The sequence below is a fragment of the Bufo bufo genome, chromosome 2 (assembly GCF_905171765.1).
Source record: "Bufo bufo chromosome 2, aBufBuf1.1, whole genome shotgun sequence".
NCBI lineage: Eukaryota > Metazoa > Chordata > Amphibia > Anura > Bufonidae > Bufo > Bufo bufo.
The window spans coordinates 780,282,859-780,302,807 of NC_053390.1; the positions used below are offsets into that span (position 1 = coordinate 780,282,859).

A 19,949-nucleotide genomic window follows, 5' to 3' on the forward strand; every position below is an offset into this window, starting at 1 on the left:
AATGAAAATAATACAATAGAGGGAGGGAGGGGGGGGCCGCACTGGCCACCAATGAAATTAAAACTGGGGAGGGAGGGGGGTCTGCCCCCTGCTGCCTGGCAGCCCCTGATCTCTTATAGGGGGCTATGATATGCACAATTAACCCCTTCAGGTGCAGCACCTGAGGGGTTAATTGTGCGGATCACTGCCCCCTGTAAGAGATCGGGTGCTGCCAGGCAGAAGGGGGCAGTCATGTACACAGTTCTCATTATATTCTAACTTGAAGCGTCCCCATCACTATGGGAACGCCTCTGTGTTAGAATATACTGTCGGATCTGAGTTTCACGATCTAACTCAAATCTGATGGTATATTCTAACATAGAGGCGTTTTCATGGTGATGGGGACGCTTCAAGTTAAAATATACCATCGGATTGGAGAAAACTCAGATCCTATGGTATATTAACTCCTGACTTTACATTAAAAGTCAATGGGGGACGGATCCGTTTGAAATTGCACCATATTGTGTCAACGTCAAACGGATCCGTCCCCATTGACTTGCATTGTAATTCAGGACGGATCCGTTTGGCTCCGCACGGCCAGGCGGACACCAAAAACGACTTTTTTTTTCATGTCCGTGGATCCTCCAAAAATCAAGGAAGACCCACGGACGAAAAAACGGTCACGGATCACGGAAAAAACGGAACCCCGTTTTGCGGACCGTGAAAAAATACTGTCGTGTGCATGAGGCCTAAGACAGATACTGTAGTGGTACCTCATAAAACAGTTATTAACTAACATTCCCCAGATGTCTACTTTATGTCGGCATCATTTTGTAAATGTCATTTTATTTTTTTAGCACGTTAGAAAGCTTAGAACTTGAAAAGCAATTTTCAAAAATTTCAAGAACATTTTCAAAACGAATTTTTAAAAAAGGTGTTAACCCTTTAGGTGTTCCACAGAAATTAAAGCAAAATGGGATGAAATTCAAAAATTTGACAAGTCTTGTAGATTTTCCATTTTAATCATTTTTTCCCCCTGTAACACAGCAAGGGTTAACAGCCGAACAAACCTCAATAGGGATTACCCTGATTCTGTAGTTTACAGAAACATTGCAGCAGTATTGTACTACATTGTCCTGACAGTGTGCCTATTGGACCCAGCCTGGGCTTCATAGGGCTCTGTAGCTAGTCCCTGAGGCCTGCAGCTATCGGCCCCCTTTCATTGCAGCACAGGGGGCCATGGGGTCAGAGAGGGAGCCCCCTCCCTCTACAAAACCCTTATATGTGTCGATCTGCATTGACCCCAGCACTTAAGGGGTTAATACGCCGGCATCTGCTTTTTTCCGGTGATTCTGGCGGATACAGCATGGCCCCTGCTGCTGATCGAGGGAGCACAGCTTGTTGGGGCTTTGGCGGCGCTCGTCCGGAATTCTTTGCCGGCCGTGCCATAAATGTACGGTGCATGTCCGGAAGAGGTTAAAGGGGGGGGGGGAGCAAAAATTAAGTTAAGTTATGAAGAGCCGCCGGCCTCTCCATAACTTCGGCAGATCTTCCGCCACTCCTAAATGTAAGATGGCTTCCTCGCTTTCTTACATTTAGACCATGCGTAGAAAATAGTAAATGAGAAAGGCCTGCCGGCCCACCATCCGCGCCAGAAATACGCCTAATTTAGGCGCTTTTCTGCTTAATAAATGACCCCCAAAGTGTATTGTTGTGAGGCTGAAAGCTTCCGGCGGGTACAAGTAAATTAAATGCTGACAGGAGCCATTAATACTTCGGCTGGAGTTAATATATGCGCACTGCGTCCTCGTGTGTGTACTGTACTCGTTACAGTCCTTTGTTGCGGAGATTAATTGAACGCTTGCTGTTGATAATGGGATGAATCCGTTTGAAGCTTTGTTTTTATCTGATCCTATCGTAATTATATTTTGATTGTATAATGACGCTGCAGTTAGTGGAAGGCATTAATAATTCACCGCCGCCGCGATATTGTTTCAGGTAATCACTTCCTTATCTGCAGAAAGATGAATGAACGGAGGGATTACCGCTTTGCTTTGCAGACCCTCGTGATTGCGACGATCTTTTTTATTTCCATTGTGTGGCGGTAGATTTATTGAAAGATGCTAAATAATGAATTAAGAATGTTATAAATATGGATGTGGCGTCAACTTTCAAAATAACAATGGGAAATGGTTATTTTCTATCTCTTTATTTTTTAATTTTACATTTTCTGCTTCTGTTGTTGTTTTCACATTTTTGCATTTAGCAGATACGTTTGAAATTGAAAGCCCGGAAAATAAATTTAATTAAAACGTTAGCTGATGGGTTTCATTCCTTTTTATAATGTAACAATCAGCCGACTTCACAGTAAGGGTACATTCACGCCACCATAAGTGTTTTGCGGTCCGCAAATTGCGGATCCGCAAAACACATGTACTGGCCGTGTGCGTTCCGCATTTTGCAGAACGCACACGGCCAGCCCTATGGTAGAGTTGCCTATTCTTGTCTGCAATTGCAGACAAGAATAGGACATGTTCTGTTTTTTTTTGCGGGGCCGCGGAACGGAACAACAGATGCGGACAGCACATCTGTCCGCATCTTTTGCGGCCCATTGAAATGAATGGGTCCGCAAAATTGCGGAACAGATGCGGACCCAGAAATACGGTCGTGTGAATGGACCCTAATAGTAATATTTAAATTATTATTATTTTTTTTTTTTACTATTTAGGTTTTTATTTTTTTTACATACGTACGTATAGCAGCTATGACATCTGACAGTAAATGTCCATGTCTATATATCCTTTTAGGGCATATGGACATCATAAAAGGGCGTTTCTGACTTAGGACCTCCATCTTCATTTTTATTCCTTTTACTCACGTATCTAGTACTGACATATTCCGCAGCGCTTTACAGACATGATCATCACTTGATGTTTCGAGCCATAAACATAACTGTAAAAGTGGCTCCTGCTCTGGTGGAGCCAAACTGTGTATGACTTCAGCCTCCACCTGGGAAATGTCTGACTGGCTGCAGACTTCCCCGACATAATCACTTTTATGTATGGAACGTTTGCATTTGCTATATGTGCGATTTTCCTTTATTAATTTAATTTTGTTTCCATGTAACACAATGTGTTCCTCAGAAGGTCGGAACGGGGAACATCTTAATTTTATATTTTTTTCCCACTAGTTTTCTATAGCAGCCCAGTGTTACATGATACAAGCAGATATGGGCTGGATTCCGGGGGCGCAGCTAAAGGCTCATGGGCCCTGGTGCAAGAGTTCAGATTGGGCCCCCCTTTCCTCAGTGCTTTGTGGCCAGGGGCAGGGAAGCACATAGCCTTCATGCTGCCTGAGGCAAAAATTGAAAGGGCACCTTCCTCCCCCCATGACAAATTCCTGACCTAACCCCTTCCCTCCAGCTGGCAACTTGACCAGTATGCATTTGCTATAATACTGGTGTCTTCTTATGTGGCACAAGGGTCGTTGGGCCCCCTCAGGCTCCTGGTCCCGGTAGCGACTGCTACCTCTGCACCCCCTATAGCCCCCACTTCCTGGCTGGATCCCACTGATCCCGAGAGCACAATCACATCTTGGTGACCAAGACTGACCATTGCCGATCCTCTCAAGACCTCCTTCTTTCCTCTCCACTTGTCTGCTTCTCGCACAATTATCTTCAAGTTTTCTTAGGAGCATCCCTAATGCTCTGGAACCACTGCCCCAGAACTTTACACTCTCCTCCCACTATACAAACTTTCAAAAGCAACCTGAAAACTAAGCCTACAACTTCTAATAACCCTGTTGCTTCTGACCAGCACCCTGGAAATAATGGTGCAGATACCACAGCTCATTGATTGGTGATTTTATATATTTCTTTATAATGGGAGAAACGTGATATTAATCCAACACTGACATCATTTTCCTTGTTTCTTCTTCTAGAGGATATTGGTGATAAAACAGGCCCTGAATGCACATAATATCACGTTCTTCCTCAGAGGCGGATTTTGGGTTTTAGTAACATTAAGTGATTCCGAATCAGGTAAACCCTTATTTTTAAGTATCTTACAGTTTTTTTTCCACTAAAGACAACCATTATGGGTCACCTAGTTCATCAAATCCCTATTATATATACATTTTCTTCCTTTTATGTAATTGGGACCTGCCGACAATGTGATGTGTATATGGAGCTCCCAACATCATCAGTTTGGGGGACAGTAGGATCGGGGGCATTGAAGTTAAGCAGCCTCCAGAGGTGTCTTGACAGCAGCTGTCTCCTCTCTTCTCATTGAAAACACACACGTTTACCTGAACTGAGCGTGCATGTGTATAGAGTCAGGAGATATAGCTATTGGATGATACCTATTGAAGGTGTATCAGCACCTTAAAGGGAGTTGTGCAAGAATGGGGGGGGTTTTGGAAAACCCCCTCCCTCCACTTGGCCAGACCTGTAGAGGGAAGCTTACTTGCCTGCTTCTTGGTGCTGGCTCCTCACTGTAAACATCCGGTAATGGCAATCACTGGCTGCAGCGGTGATCATCTCTTCTTATGTCATGGCAAATGCTCACACGGGGTGCTGGTCTCCTCCGCGGCCAGTGATTGGCTGCAGCGATGTCAAACTGGATGTTTTCAGTGAGGGAGCCCAGAAGAGCACTGCAGGCCTGGAGGAGAAGGAGTGGAGAGCGAGCACCGGGAAGCAGGTAAGTAAGCTTCCATTTACAGGTCCACCCAAGTAGGGGTGTTTGCCAAAACCTTCCCATTTAAAGGCATTGGCCAGGATTTTAATATTGATGGTCTATGCTCAGGATAGACCATGAATATCAGATCGTAGGGGGTTCCAAAACTTATTTTAGAGTAGCGGTAGAGCAGCACTGCATTAACCAGCTCCGTCCACTGCACAATGGACAGAGTTGTTTAGCTTCTGCGCTACTCTTATTCAGCTGATTGGCAGGACCAGGGGTGGATTGGCCATAGACCCTACAGGGAAATTTCCCGGTGGGACGATGCCCCAGGGGGCCACCCAAGTCCTCCTCTCTGCTACTGGCCAGGTACATAATGAGCTTTCAACAGTAATTAACGCTGTGAGAAACAGATACTCATGTACCCGGCCATGCCCTCTTGTCACCTTCTAAGCCCCCTGATCCATAGACAACTGGAGGAGTAGGACAGAAGATGGGAGCTATTGATGTCCACCACAGAAGTCCAGCTCTTGGGGCAGTATATAGTGTTACACTGTGTTATTTGGTTCTGCTGGGGTGGTATTTTGCACTATGGTATTGTTGACCCCGCCTACTTGTGTTGCCCCTCCTTCTGTTCATTTGGACCTGCCTACAAAATGGGGCCATTTTTTTTTTCCAGGGCCACTTTAAGTTCCCAAGTCAACCCCTGGGCGGAACCCTGCCAATGTCATATTGGTGGCTTATCCTGAGTGTAGGTCATCAATATTCAAATCCTGGAATACTCCTTTAATACTCCCTGTACCAGCTACAAACCTGCAAGGAGGCCATATTGTATTCCAATATTATATTTTTTACCGATTCATATTATACCATATTATCAGTGACATATTTTGGTCTGTCAGTTATGCTGAGTTCTGGAAGCTCTATCATTTACATATGCAAGACGTTTTACCAATTTCCCAAAATGTTATTGGTGATGAAAACAGCAATCTCTTCCTAATTCTTTCCAGAGATGAGATTGCAAATTTAAAGAGTAAGTTGGCTTTTACCGACCAAGGCCCAAAAACCCCAGGACGCAGTGCTATAACCAAACACAATACAACTCTTCTACCCCAACTAGGGCTCATTAGACTGCACCCATTAACCGATGCTTTCTTCCACAGAGTCGGGGGCGATTGCAGGAGCAGGAGGGTATTGGGCTATAGTGATTATATTCGCCATCTGTCTTGTGGCGGTCGGAGCTTTCATCCTTTATAAATTCAAGAGGTAAGTTACATCTATTCTTTGTATCCAGTAAGGATTAGCAAAATATTATTATCATGTAATATGTGCGCTGTGTATACAGATAGGAAGCACGATGCCGCTTCCAGTTCCACTTCCGGTTCCAGACTGCAGGAGCTGCCGGGTCTACTTTAGACCTAGATCAGCCCTGCACTGAGGCTGTACAGCGCAGTATTATGCTGTACAGCCTTTCTGGGGGTTATATTCCCCCCGTAACTGGGGCTACTATGTGACCCCCCCAGTTATAAGAGAAATCAGCATGAAAAAAAAGTGATGTTAAATGTCCCCCAGAGGTCTTGTATGACCTTATAGTGGACACAAAGTGTAAAATAAAAGTATAAAAAAATAAAAAAATAATAGTGTTTTATAAAAATTTAAGTTTCAGATGTAAAAAAAAGTGCCATTTTCTGCAATTAGGAAATTTAAAAATTGTTAAAAATAAAAAAAAAATAGACATCTGGTATGTCCGCATCCTGGCTCTGGCTCTCTAAAAATATCACATGATCTACACCATCAGGTGAACGTTGTAAAAATAAATTATGCCAAAACTGCTATTTTTAGTCACCTCACATCTCAAAAAACACAGGGGGTCATTTATGATGCTAAAATATGCCTTAATTAGGCGTATTTCAGGCGCAGATTCCAAGACGATTAGTGCGCCACAATCTGCAACTTCTCCCCTCTCACGTCAGGTTTAAAAAAGTGGGAAGGGAAGGCGACGGGACAGTAGACCCGTCTCATTTACCATTTTCTACACCTGTTTCAGGCATAGAAAAAGGTCTAAATGTAAGAGCTCGGGTGGTTTCTATTATGTAAGCTCCTCAGAACTGAATTGGTCCATAAAAAAGTAGATTTTGGAAATTTTCGTGAAAATTTGAAAAACTGCTTCTAAAATTAATAACTATTTTATGAGGTATCACTATGTGCCTTGAAAGCAGAAAGATTAAAATTTAGAAAATAGTACATTTTTCAAAATGTTCGGTAAATTTTTATTTTTTTATAAATAAAGGTAAAACATATTGACTCAAATTTACCATTAAAGGGGGCTCTGAACCTGGACATACCCACATTTTTACCCAGGCAGCCCCCCCTGAATCGTGCAGGACAAAGGCTTTTTTATGGAGATCCTGTGACGTACCGTGCTCTCCATGGGAAAGCTAAAGCCCGCCCATCAGAGCCGGTGACGTCACCGAATACACTGCTGGATGGAAGCCTCTGCTCGGCAGTGTGAATACATAAACAAAGAATCCCTTACCCTGCGCGATCCAGCGCAGGGCAAGGGAGAGAGTCAGAGCATGAAATGCTCCGATGCTCATATCATAGGGCCTACCTGGGTGAAAATGGGGATATGTCCAGGGTCAGCTCTGAACCTGGACAACCTCTCTAACATGACGTACCATGTGACACAATTCAATTAGAATGGCTTGGATAAGTAAAAGCATTCCAAAGCTATTACCACATAAAGTGGTACACACATCAGATTGGCAAAATTAGACTTGGTCGGGAAGAGGGTAAATAGCCTGGTCTGGAAGTGGTTAATAAAAATGTATATAATCCTGGAATTTTCACACTGGCCATTAGGTCTAATAATAAATCATGATTTTCTGTTCTGTCCAGGTAATTTTTCAGTAGCTATTATCATGATCACCACAGGCAGGATTGCAATGACAATTAACACCTCTGTATAGATAACAGAGCATACATCATTCATAATAGGTGATATCACAGCTTATCTACTCCCTCCTGACTTCAGCACAGGTCACAGAGCACGCCTATAAAAATCTGCCATAGGAGTCAGTGTGGTCAGCTCCTGTCCATTGTGTCTATGTCCCATATAGCTGGTATCAAAAGACAAGAAGTCATAACTAATTATTCATTTTAGGCCTAGTGGTCAGTGTGAAAACTGCAGGATTATATGCAATTGTTTTAAATATAGATAGTGACATGGAAAAATAAAAAAAATCACCAAAAATTCTAAAAATAATTAAACAATAGGTCATTTTCTGATGACACATTCCCTTTAAATTAGGGCAACACTAGCTGCCAGCAGATACCACTGGGAGTAGCTGAACTGCATACTGAGTTATCAGTGAGTTCAATGTATAACCAGTATGCATCAAGCTCCTAAGCTCCCTCTAGTGGCAGTAGCTATGTAGCTAATTCTGACTTCTAACCATTCAAGTTTGCATGAATAAATAGTACAGGTAAATATTAGAAAATGTGTAATATATCTAATCAGAGGAAATACATATGTCTCCCTCTAGCAGGGGCACATTTTTCAACAGACCTAAATAAAGGTAAACTATACAAGCTTGATGCAGGCAGATCTTGGCTTGAAGAGACCAGGTAAAGCAGTGTCACCTACTCCATGAGTTAAACGCCGGAAAAGGAGAAAATCCAAAGGATCTATAAGGAGCTTTGTCTTTATTAGCCTTGCCAGTGGGCCCCTTGGAATGCATATGGACAACGACCTAGGATGTTTAGACTAGACCTAATGGTTTTATACTACCTAAATACTGTACACACAGTCCTATTTTCAATGCAAAAAGGTAAAAATCTACTAGTTTCAGGTATTTAATGTGGTTTATGTGTGTGACACAGGAAAGTACCCGGCAGGAACGTCTATGCTCAGATGCACAACGAGAAGGAGCAGGAGATGACAAGTCCTGTGAATCACAGCGAAGACACACAAAATATCATCCAGGGAGAGGAGTTCATTGATGATGACTTGGACACACAAACACTAGGAAATGCAAGAGGTAATGAAAAACTGGTAGGAAGATGTATGGACGAGAAAATATTCTATAGCTTAAGAAGACCATAGAGATGCAAGTCTTACCATAACTAAGACTTTAACTTCTCTTCCGACCTTCTCAGTGGTGAGCTCCATCCTTTCTCCTTTTGACAACCTTCTTATGAAACCATAAGGATGGTAGTTATCAGTTGTGAGCTTTCTCAACAGGTTCGACAATCTTGGTGAACGTTGCCCATTCTTGCCTTAACTGGGCCATATATTTCCTTGCCATATACATATCCTATATTCTGCCATTCCCACGTGGTAACAAAGGATCGTCTCGGCTGATCACTGGAAAGCTGCGCAGCGGCCACTACAGGACAAATGTGGTATAACATGGAGCCTGTTCAAATGAATGGGGGACCCTGAAATAAATAGTCCTTGCTCAGTCCTCCAACTGCTCCATCTAGCTAATAGAGGGGATCCCAAGCAGGAGACACTCCTCTATGACGTCCATATGCCCTAACAAGGCGTATAGAGAGGGGCTATCCTAATGGGTCAACTGTAGTAGTGTTCTCCAGCTGTTAGCCCATGGTGGGAGTTGTAGTTGTGCAGTAGCTGAATAGCCACAGGTTGGGGGCAGTGTTTTAAAGTGCTAGCATTATGCATAGTAACTTTATGTAGATGTGCATGCTCTTTGTAAGGTCCCAATTTCCCTATGGAGGATTCATTAGCACACGCGAAATCCGCCATTAAATTATAATTTTGTGTTTTTCTCAGTCCTAATACGGACGTAATGATGTATTTAGCTAACTAGGCGTGTAGCTATCGGATCTCATTGTACGTAGCATGGGGGCGTTCATGTTTGTGATGGCTTTTATTTGTTGGTTTGGTCAAGAGGGTGGAAACCATAGTATAGGTTCCACCAGTAAGTAACTGGAAGATGCTATAGCAGGCATCCTCAAACTGCGGCCCTCCAGCTGTTGTAAAACTACAACTCCCACAATGCCCTGCTGTAGGTTGATACCTGTAGGCTGTTCGGGCATGCTGGGAGTTGTAGTTTTGCAACAGCTGGAGGGCCGCAAGTTTGAGGATGCCTGTGCTATAGGATCATTTAGTCTTTGTGCAATGTGTTTGGTTGCTTTTGTAACATCATTTCAGAATCAAGGAACTCCTAAAGGGAATGTCTCATTGTTTTAAATCAAGTTTTTATGTTTTTGTTTTTATTTAGAATTTTTGGTGATTTTAAAAAAAAAATTTGCATGACACTATCTATGTTTAATAATAATAAAAAAAAATCATGCAGTTTCCGCACTGACCACTAAGCCTAATGCTAGGCACCACTTCTTGCTCTATACCAGTGATGGCTAACCTCCGACTTTCCAGCTGTGGTGAAACTACGACTCCCAGCATGCTCCATTCATTTCTATGGAGGTCTGAGAACAGCCAAGCCAATGTACATCTTGGGAGTCATAGTTTTACCACAACCGGAGTGCCGACGGTTAGCCATCACAGCTCTATACAGGCCACTTATCAATAGCCATCTCCTTATTACCACAGGCAGGATGACAATGACAGATATCACCTCTATATAGATAACACAGGATCCACCATTTACAGTCATTGATATCACCGCTTATCAGCTCCCTTCTGATCTCTGCATAGAGCATGCAAAAGTCTCCTATAGAAGTCAATAAGTCCTCTCCTGTCCATTGTGTCTATGGCCCATGGTGGCTGCTGTAAAGCATCTCTCTAAATGCTGTAAAGAACAGCTCAGGCAAGATGGCCGCCTCCATAATTATGTTCAGGAAATAGAATTAAAAAAAATCTACAATCAGAAAATAAAAACAGATTAAAAAAAAAGAGGAATATGTGCTTCTATCTGGTTTTAACTGGCAGAAAAGTATTATAGGTGACACATTCCCTTTAATAATTCCTTTTTTGTATCAGTAATTGCTGTAGATCTTGTAGACAGTGAAAGGCCAACGGTGTCTCTTGCAAAACAGCGTTTTTTAAATGTTACTTTTAGAAAACCATTGGAATCCACAGCTTGATTTTATTTACTTTTAAAGGACCACTAAACCTGAAAACAGTAAAAACACAACAACAACAACAAAAAACATTCCGACCTGATATATAACAAGGGGTGTAAAGAACACGTAAAAAACTGAAATTATCCATTTTCTATACGGCAAGAACATAATCATGAGGGTGAATTAAGGCGACATGAACAAAATATTTATTGTTCTTAAAGCGTATGCATTGTTATAAGTTTTTTTTTTTGTATCTGTAATACAAGTGCATATGTGAAACTTTATAGCTGCTATCCAATCTAGCTAATAGAATGTAATACATCTTGACGTGTGAATGAGGCATTACCTGTCTGCAAACGTTCAGAAACCTTCTCAGTCACTAAAAATCCATCTAGTGTAAAACAGTGAATAGAAGACATGGAAGAAGAGAGGGAGGAGGGAAGAGCAGCTGCAGGTTCTTAGGGTTTCATTGAATAAGGAGAGGGAGCGGCAGAGAGAAGTGACATCTGATTGGTTGAGATCACACAGCAGAACTCTGGGAGAGCCCACACGCTCATCAACCATGGAAAGGGTAAAATGTCCATTTACAAGTCAGAGCAACTGGACTGACGTTTTCTCTTGAGGATGTTTTGCTAGTCATTCCAGCTGGCTTTCTCAATTAGGAATCTCAGGCATTCAATACGTTTGACCAGTATTTAATGCTGGACATTCTTTGTACAAGTCATTCTAATAGAGAAAGCCAAGTTGGATAACTAGAAAAACATCTTCAAGAGAAAATGCAACTCCGGTTGCTCTGACTTTTTCTTCTGATATACCATGAGCTGAATGGATGAGAAACTTCATAGACATAGCCATTTACATAAAGGGAATGAAAAAAATAAAAATATGCAGATTGCACACAACATGGCGGCACTACATCAAATGCACGTCTATGACTGTCTAGGGGATTAGGATTTTGTAACAATAGGTACGCTTTAAGATTGTTTTAATGGAAACTTCAACCACCTTTTATGGAATCGACTTAGTGGCCCTTTATGTCATTGAGCCTCCATCCATCAAGCATCCATCCAGAAGCTCTCATTCATCCTCTACGTCATTTTCCCATATACTTTATTTTTGCTTGTTTGTTTGTTTTTTTACGGCCCACCCTTGGGATTCCTCCACACCATTGCCTTGCAGTGACACTTTCTGGGAGAGGAGAATTGTTGAGCAGCTACAAGGTCCCTTTATTGTCGATGCCTGCCAGTGTTCAATCGCAGGTCAGTGGCATGCTAGGTGGATGTCTACTCCCATCCCTTTGTCCCTCAAGAGTATACGCACTCTTAAAGTGAGACTCCGCTTTAAAACATTATTTTACAGTGTAATTCTACATATAATCATGAGTTTTTTAAAAATTTTTATCTTGTACTGATCTTGAGTGTTACTATTTCATGTGCACAATTTGCACCCACAGTTGCTACCGAGTGTCCTGGTAGGACAAGCACCCAAGGTGCTGTGCGCCAGGGGGTGTCAAAAAGCCACTCAGCCAGATACTTAGATGACAAATATTTGAAATGCACTTTTCTTGAACAAAGAGCAAGGATGGTTGTAGAGCAAGGGAGTCAATCTCAATCACATAGGCTCTCGTCCCCAAAATCCATACCGGTAGAAGGGGAGCAAAACATTTTTGTTCCAGGAGAAAGGAAGCCTATGTATAACTGCAGTCACCCATGCAACATCAGACAGAAGAAGAATGGCAAGGATCCCCATTGGCTGCAACCAGATCTTGAAGGCTGGTATTATGTTCCTCTGTGCCTGAGAAAACCTGTTCCTAAGAGTCTCAAAGGGTCTCAACATAAGCAGTGAGTTGGAATAATGTTTAAAGAGGATTGAACAGGTCTTCTGACTTTAGTAAACACTTATTCCACATGAAATAAAAATTATTTTCTTAGACCTTTGGACTGTGCCATTCCTAGGTTATTCCTCAGAACTTTAGCCATGTTTAACCTTCCTATTTGTACCATTCCAATCACTTTCCTACTGTTTAGGGACAAAGCCTATTGACAAGAGGAATGGTACGCCCAGTTGCCATGAACGATGACACAATCCAGAGCTTCAAGAAAAAAATGCTCCAGCTTTGTTTGAGGAGATGACAGGTCCCCTTCAAACTGAGGAACAAGGGAAACCTGTCAGAACAAAACCAGTATCTCCTTGGAGAACCTGTTTCAAATCTGGATTGGATTCTTCACCAGGTTGAGGACATGTTCTACTATGGGACATCTTTTAGTGTAGGGGTCAGCAATCCAGTTGTTGTGAAACTACAATTCCCAGCATGTTCCATTCATTTTTGTGGGCGTTCTGAGAAGAACAGAACAAGTATGCATGCTGGGAGTTGTAGTTTCACAACACCTGTAGTGCCGGAGGTTGCCTACCCCTGTTTTAGAATATCATTACAGGTGTTTCTGTCAGAATCTGTCAACATAGTGATAAGCGGCAACCAGCAGAATTTTTGCTGCAGCTCTTGTATACAGAAGGACACATGAAGTATCTCAAGATGTCTAAAAGATAAGGGCTCATTCACACCACCGTATGTATTTTGCAGGCCGCAAAAAACGGATCCGCAAAAAATACGGATGACATCCGTGTGCATTCCGTATTATGTGGAACGTAACAGCTGGCCCTTCATAGAACTGTACTATCCTTGTCCGTAATGCGGACAATAATAGGACATGTTCTATATTTTTGCGGAACGGAAATATGGACATGCGGAAAACGGAATGCACACGGAGTAACTTTTTTTTTTGCGGAACCATTGAAATTAATGGTTCCGCATACGGTCCGCAAAAAAAAAAGGAACGGAAACGGAAAAAATATATACGGTCGTGTGAATGAGCCCTAATTCAGAGAAAATATTTAGACATATTTTCAGCAAGTTGTAAAACTGTAAAAATGATGTTCCAAAGCGGAGCTACACTTTAATGCCCAATGGAAGACCAATGCACCTGGCCACAGATAGATGATCCCCACCGACTCACCAGAACATCCATGAGCCACCATGGATAAGAGCACAGTGATTTTTATTTTTCCGTTTTTTTTTTTTTTTTATTGCACCTTTTCATGTTTTATTCTTGTGATAAAATTGCCCTTTCTTTCCCTTTTTTTTTATTTTTATTTTTTAATTTAATTGACCGAAAGACCAATTCATTGAATAATTCTCCTTCTTTCCTTCTTCCCAGGTAATCACTCAGGAGTGGTTTTAAGTATTAACTCCAGAGAAATGCACAACTACCTGGTTAGCTGATGTTTACACATGGAGACAATCGTCACAGACTCTTCCCTATATTGTAATATTTCTTCCTGGTAAATCTTCAGACTGGATTATCAGACTGTAAGAGCAATCGGAGAAGTTGTTTCTAACCCGTTCTGAAGATATCGAAACGTCTGCTACTACGGAAGAGCAATTGACCTATATGTTTGAAGGACTCGTTTTCATACGAATTGTTACAATTCATATTTAACTGGTAGCAACTTTGTAACCCACAACATATTTTTGTGTTCTATTCATATTATGTGTACACTTTATTACCTCTTATCTAGTTTTTTTTTTCCAACCCCCCCCCCCCCCCCCCCCAAGATTCAAGTTTACTTTAGGATATCGATATTTCCGCCATTTCATTTCTTTTCCTCCTTCTCCCTGGTTTCTGTATAAAGACAATGTGCTCTGGGAAAGAACAGTGATATAACGATACTGTATTAATACATCAGTAGTATACCTGCACATAGGATCAGTCTCTGCACTATTTCACTACAGCACCGGAAAGTAGGAGGATCTCTGCACCAAATGGTAAGACATTCCAGACTGTGGTATAGTCGTTGCAAAATTAACACAGGGCAATGGTATTTTTTGTATCTTTGAAAAATATTAATAAAATAAAATAAAAAAAGAAATTAAGACAATAGCAGTGATTATTACAATCTGATGAGTAAAGTACAGACAAGTCATTGAATCCATGAGTGAAGGGTTCTCTGCAAATTCAGGTTCCGTATGGATCAAAATGATTCAATAATATACCCGTATTTTTCACCCTATAAGACGCACCTGCCCATATGACGCACCTAGGTTTTAGAGGAGGAAAATACAAAAACATTTTTTTATCAGACCTCAGCTCAGAGCCCCAGTCAGACCCCCAATCTTAATAAGACCCCCAATTAAACCTCAGATCGGACTCCCAATGTTAGTAAGACCCCCAATCAGACCTCAGATCAGATCCCCATGTTAATAAGACCCCCAATCAGACCTCAGATCAGACTCCCATGTTAATAAGACCCCATTCAGACACTCAGATCAGACCCCCAGTGTTAAGATCCCCATTCAGACCTAAGATCCTCCAAAAACAATAAGTCAACTTACCTCTTCTGCTCCAGGGGATCAAGCTCCTGTTCTTCCGACTCTTTCTGCCGCACGCTGTGCTGTGACCAGACGTGCACAGCATGAAGTCACAGTGCTCCAACGTCTTCACACTGCTTTCATAATGGAAACGCTCATTAGTATTTGCCCCATAAGACGCGCTGAAATGTCTTATAGGGCAAAAAATATGGTAATTGTATTTGTACAGTGGATATAAAAAGTCTAAAATCAGAACTTTTTCCACCTTTAATGTGACCTATAAACTGTACCACTCAATTGAAAAACAAACTGAAATCTTTTAGGTAGAGGGAAGAAAACAAAAAATACTAAAATAATGTGGTTGCATAAGTGTGCACACCCTCTTAAAACTGGGGATGTAGCTGTGTTCAGAATTAAGCAATCACATTCAAAGTCATGTTAAATAGGAGTCAGCATACACCTGCCATCATTTAAAGTGTCTCCGATTAACCCCAAATAAAGTTCAGCTGCCCTAGTTGGTCTTTCCTGAAATTTTCTTAGTCGCATTCCACAGAAAAAGCCATGGTCCACAGAGAGCTTCCAAAGCATCAGAGGGATCTCGTTAAACAGTATCAGTCAGGAGAAGGGTACAAAAGAATTCCCAAGACATTAGATATACCATGGAACACAGTGAAGACAGTCATCATCAAGTGGAGAAAATATGGCACAACAGTGACATTACCAAGAACTGGACGTCCCTCCAAAATTGATGAAAAGACGAGAAGAAAACTGGTCTGGGAGGCCACCAAGAGGCCTACAGCAACATTAAAGGAACTGCAGGAATATCTGGCAAGTACTGGCTGTGTGGTACATGTGACAACAATCTCCCGTATTCTGCATATGTCTGGGCTATGGGGTAGAGTGGCAAGACGAAAGCCTTTTCTTACGAAGAAAAACATCCAAGCCAGGCTACATTTTGCAAAAACACATCTGAAGTCTCCCAAAAGCATGTGGGAAAAGGTGTTATGGTCTGATGAAACCAAGGTTGAACTTTTTGGCCATAATTCCAAAAGATATGCTTGGCGCAAAAACAACACTGCACATCACCAAAAGAACACCATACCCAAAGTAAAGCATGGTGGTGGCAGCATCATGCCAAGGGGCTGTTTTTCTTCAGCTGGAACTAGAGCCGTAGTTAAGCTAGAGGGAATTATGAATAGTGATGTCGCGAACATAAAATTTTCCGTTCGCGAACGCCGAACGCGAATTTCTGCAAATGTTCGCGAACCGGGCGAACCGCCATAGACTTCAATAGTCAGGCGAATTTTAAAACCCACAGGGACTCTTTCTAGCCACAGTAGTGATGCAAAAGTTGTTTCAAGGGGACTAACACCTGGACTGTGGCATGCCGGAGGGGGATCCATGGCAAAACTCCCATGGAAAATTATGTAGTTGACGCAGAGTTGGATTTTAATCCATAAAGGGCATAAATCACCTAACAATCCAATTTTTTTTTGAACAACGTGGTTTAAAACATCCAGTGTGTGTATACGATCAGGTATGATGTTGTATCGATCAGGTAGTGTAAGGGTTACGCCCGCTTCACAGACATTGACAGACCAAACTCCCCTTTTAATGCACCGCAAACAGTCCATTTGCCCAACCGCAAACTCCCCATTTGTTCAAGGTTGGATACCAAGCTAGCCATGTCCTGTTGATGTCATTGAAGGTTTCTTCCTCCACCCAGCCACGTACAACACCAAGGGTCCCCGAAAGGTGAATTGAATAGATTTTTCGAACGGGTAGATGGTTAAAAAAATGCTGGCTCCCTCCCCTTCGTTTGAATCCACGGTCACTGCGTCTGTGCCGTGCAATTTACTGTCCCACCCGATATGAGTGGTATTTTCTGTAGTTCTCTCTTCTCATCAGTTTAATCCCTGTTACGTCCCCAATCTGGGGTCCATTTATTAAATAGATTTTTTCGAACGGGGAGATGGTTAAAAAAATGCTGGCTCCCTCCTCTTTGTTTGAATCCACGCCACGGTCACTGCGTCTGCGCAGTGCAATATCAGGGTGGGATTGCCTTTTGTTAAAAAAAATTTAGGCCGGATACCTTCGACTGCCTTCACAGTGACAGACCAAACTCTGATACACCAAAATGAATTGATTTTAGGAACCGGGAGATGGAAAAAGCAGCTTGGTCGGTCCTCTTACTCCCAAGTTGGGGCACTGCGCGTGCACGGAGCAATGTGCTGTGACACCCTATATGAGTGGTGTCTTAACTAGTACTATTCCTATCAGTTTAATCCCTGTTGCGTCCCCTATCCGGGGACGTGTGTCGAATTGATTAACCATTGTCGAATTAACGAACCATTACGACATCCTGGAATAATTTAGTTCTGAGCTTTGTACTTGCTTTGTATTGGAATTGATGGGGATTTTTTAAATTGTTTGCATTATTTCTAATAAACTATTAAGAGACTTTATTATGATTTTTTTATTTTATGTATTAAAGACCCACCCATACAACTTAAAAAATAATTTAAAAAAATGTATGTTTTTTCTATGAAAAATTATCCAGCCGATCGCTTTTGGTCTGATCATAATGAAGCAACGGCCTTATCATCTGGGGTGTGGCAACATTGCCAACACACTCATAGAGGTGATGATCGCTTCATTGTGATACGCAAGCCCCTTCACCACAACAAGGTAACGATCACGAAGGGGAATTGACACTTGTATGTGCCTTTTTTTTTTGTTTTTTTTTGCAGCCACAGTGCAGCACCAGAGGCCAGAAAAATTAGGTATGTACACATGCCTGAAAAATAATGTTATTGTTGCAGCCGCTGTTGTAGCAGCGGCCGGAAAAATTGATGTTTTCAAGGCAGAAAGGTGACTAAAACATTGCGGCTTGAACCCTAGTTGGTGGCGGAGAAATCACAAAAGTCATCCGGTATGCAGACATTAAATACAGCAGCGTGGGAACCATTTTGAGGCCAAGGCATGTCATTAGGCCCTTTGTTAGTCAAACGTATCCCCCACTGTCAGTCCCTTCGGGATCCATGCCTCATTCATCTTAATGAAGGTGAGGTAATCAACACTTTTTTGACCGAGGCAACTTCTTTTGTCAGTGACAATGCCTCCTGCTGCACTGAAGGTCCTTTCTGACAGGACACTTGAAGCGGGGCAGGCCAGAAGTTCTATCGCAAACTGGGATAGCTCAGGCCACAGGTCAAGCCTGCACACGCAGTAGTCAAGGGGTTCATCGCTCCTCAGAGTGTCGACATCTGCAGTTAAGGCGAGGTAGTCTGCTACCTGTCGGTCGAGTCGTTCTCTAAGGCTGGATCCCGAAGGGCTGTGGCGATGTGTAGGACTAAAAAAGCTCCGCATGTCCTCCATCAACAACACATCTGTAAAGCGTCCTGTCCTTGCCGCCGTGGTCGTGGTAGGAGGAGGATTACTTTCACCTCTTCCCCTGTTAGATTCCCGTTGTGCTGTGACATCCCCCTTATAAGCTGTGTAAAGCATATTTTTTAGTTTTGTTTTGAACTGCTGCATCCTTTCTGACTTTCGGTAAGTTGGTAACATTTCCGCCACTTTCTGCTTATACCGGGGGTCTAGTAGCGTGGCCACCCAGTACAGGTCATTCTCCTTCATCCTTTTTATACGAGGGTCCCTCAACAGACATGACAGCATGAAAGACCCCATTTGCACAAGGTTGGATGCCGAGCTACTCATTTCCCATTCCTCGTCCTCACTGATGTCCTTGACGGTCTGTTCTTCACCCCAGCCACGTACAACACCACGGGTCCCAGATAGGTGACAACAACGAGCACCCTGGGATGCCTACTGTGGTTGGTCTTCCTCCTCCTCAAAGCCACATTCCTCCTCTGACTCCTCTTCCTCACACTCCTCTTCCAGCGTTGCCGCAGGTCCAGCAAGCGATGATGACAAGGCTGTTTCTGGTGGTGATGGTGACCACAACTCTTCCTCTTCACGCTCATCTACAGCCTGATCCAGCACTCTTCGCAGGGCACGCTCCAGGAAGAAAACAAATGGGATGAGGTCGCTGATGGTGCCTTCGGTGCGACTGACTAGGTTTGTCACCTCCTCAAAAGGACGCATGAGCCTACAGGCATTGCGCATAAGCGTCCAGTAACGTGGCAAAAAAATTCCCAGCTCCGCAAAGGCTGTCCTAGCACCCCAGTTTTACAAATACTCGTTGACGGCTTTTTCTTGTTGGAGCAGGCAGTCGAACATTAGGAGTGTTGAATTCCAACGTGTCGGGCTGTCGCAAATCAAGCCCCTCACTGGCATGTTGTTTCGGCGCTGAATGTCTGAAAAGTGCGCCATGGCCGTGTAGGAACGCCTGAAATGGCCTGCTTGAGGACGTCCTGTAAGCCTGGGTACTTAGACATAAAGCGTTGTACGATGACAACTTGCCCAAATTCAATGCCGCCAACAAATTGCTTCCATTGTCACACACCACTTTGCGAATCTCCAGTTGGTGCGGGGTCAGCCACTGATCCACCTGTACGTTCAGGGCGGACAGGAGTGCTGGTCCGGTGTGGCTCTCTGCTTTCAGGCAAGCCAACCCCAAGACAGCGTGACACTGTCGTATCCGGGATGTGGAATAGCCCCTGGGGAGCTGGGGGGATTCAGTTGATGCGCAGCCAGATGCCGCAGCAGAAGAGGACTCAGCCGAGGAGGTTATGGAAGAGGATGGCAGTAGGCTTGCCTGCAAGTCGTGGCGGTGTCACCAACTCCGCTGCAGAGACACGCATTCCATGCTTGTCAGCCGTCAGCAGGTTGACCCAATGCGCTGTGTAGGTGATATACCTGCCCTGACCGTGCTTTGAAGACCAGGTATCAGTGGTCAGATGGACCCTTGCCCCAACACT

At 43.1% G+C, this 19,949-nt stretch overlaps 1 protein-coding gene across 2 annotated transcripts in view; it reads left to right on the top strand.

The window, feature by feature from the left end:
* The window catches only part of SORCS2 (sortilin related VPS10 domain containing receptor 2), an 894,852-nt gene extending 880,283 nt beyond the window's left edge, over nt 1–14,569 (top strand). For both annotated transcript variants that reach the window (XM_040419144.1, XM_040419145.1), the window contains exons 24-27: nt 3,919–4,018; nt 5,819–5,921; nt 8,538–8,695; nt 13,919–14,569. In XM_040419144.1, the coding sequence (XP_040275078.1) occupies nt 3,919–4,018; nt 5,819–5,921; nt 8,538–8,695; nt 13,919–13,983 (426 nt within the window). In that variant the 3' untranslated portion in view covers nt 13,984–14,569. The remainder of the gene's footprint in view (nt 1–3,918; nt 4,019–5,818; nt 5,922–8,537; nt 8,696–13,918) is intronic.
* The last annotated feature ends 5,380 nt before the right edge of the window (nt 14,570–19,949 follow it).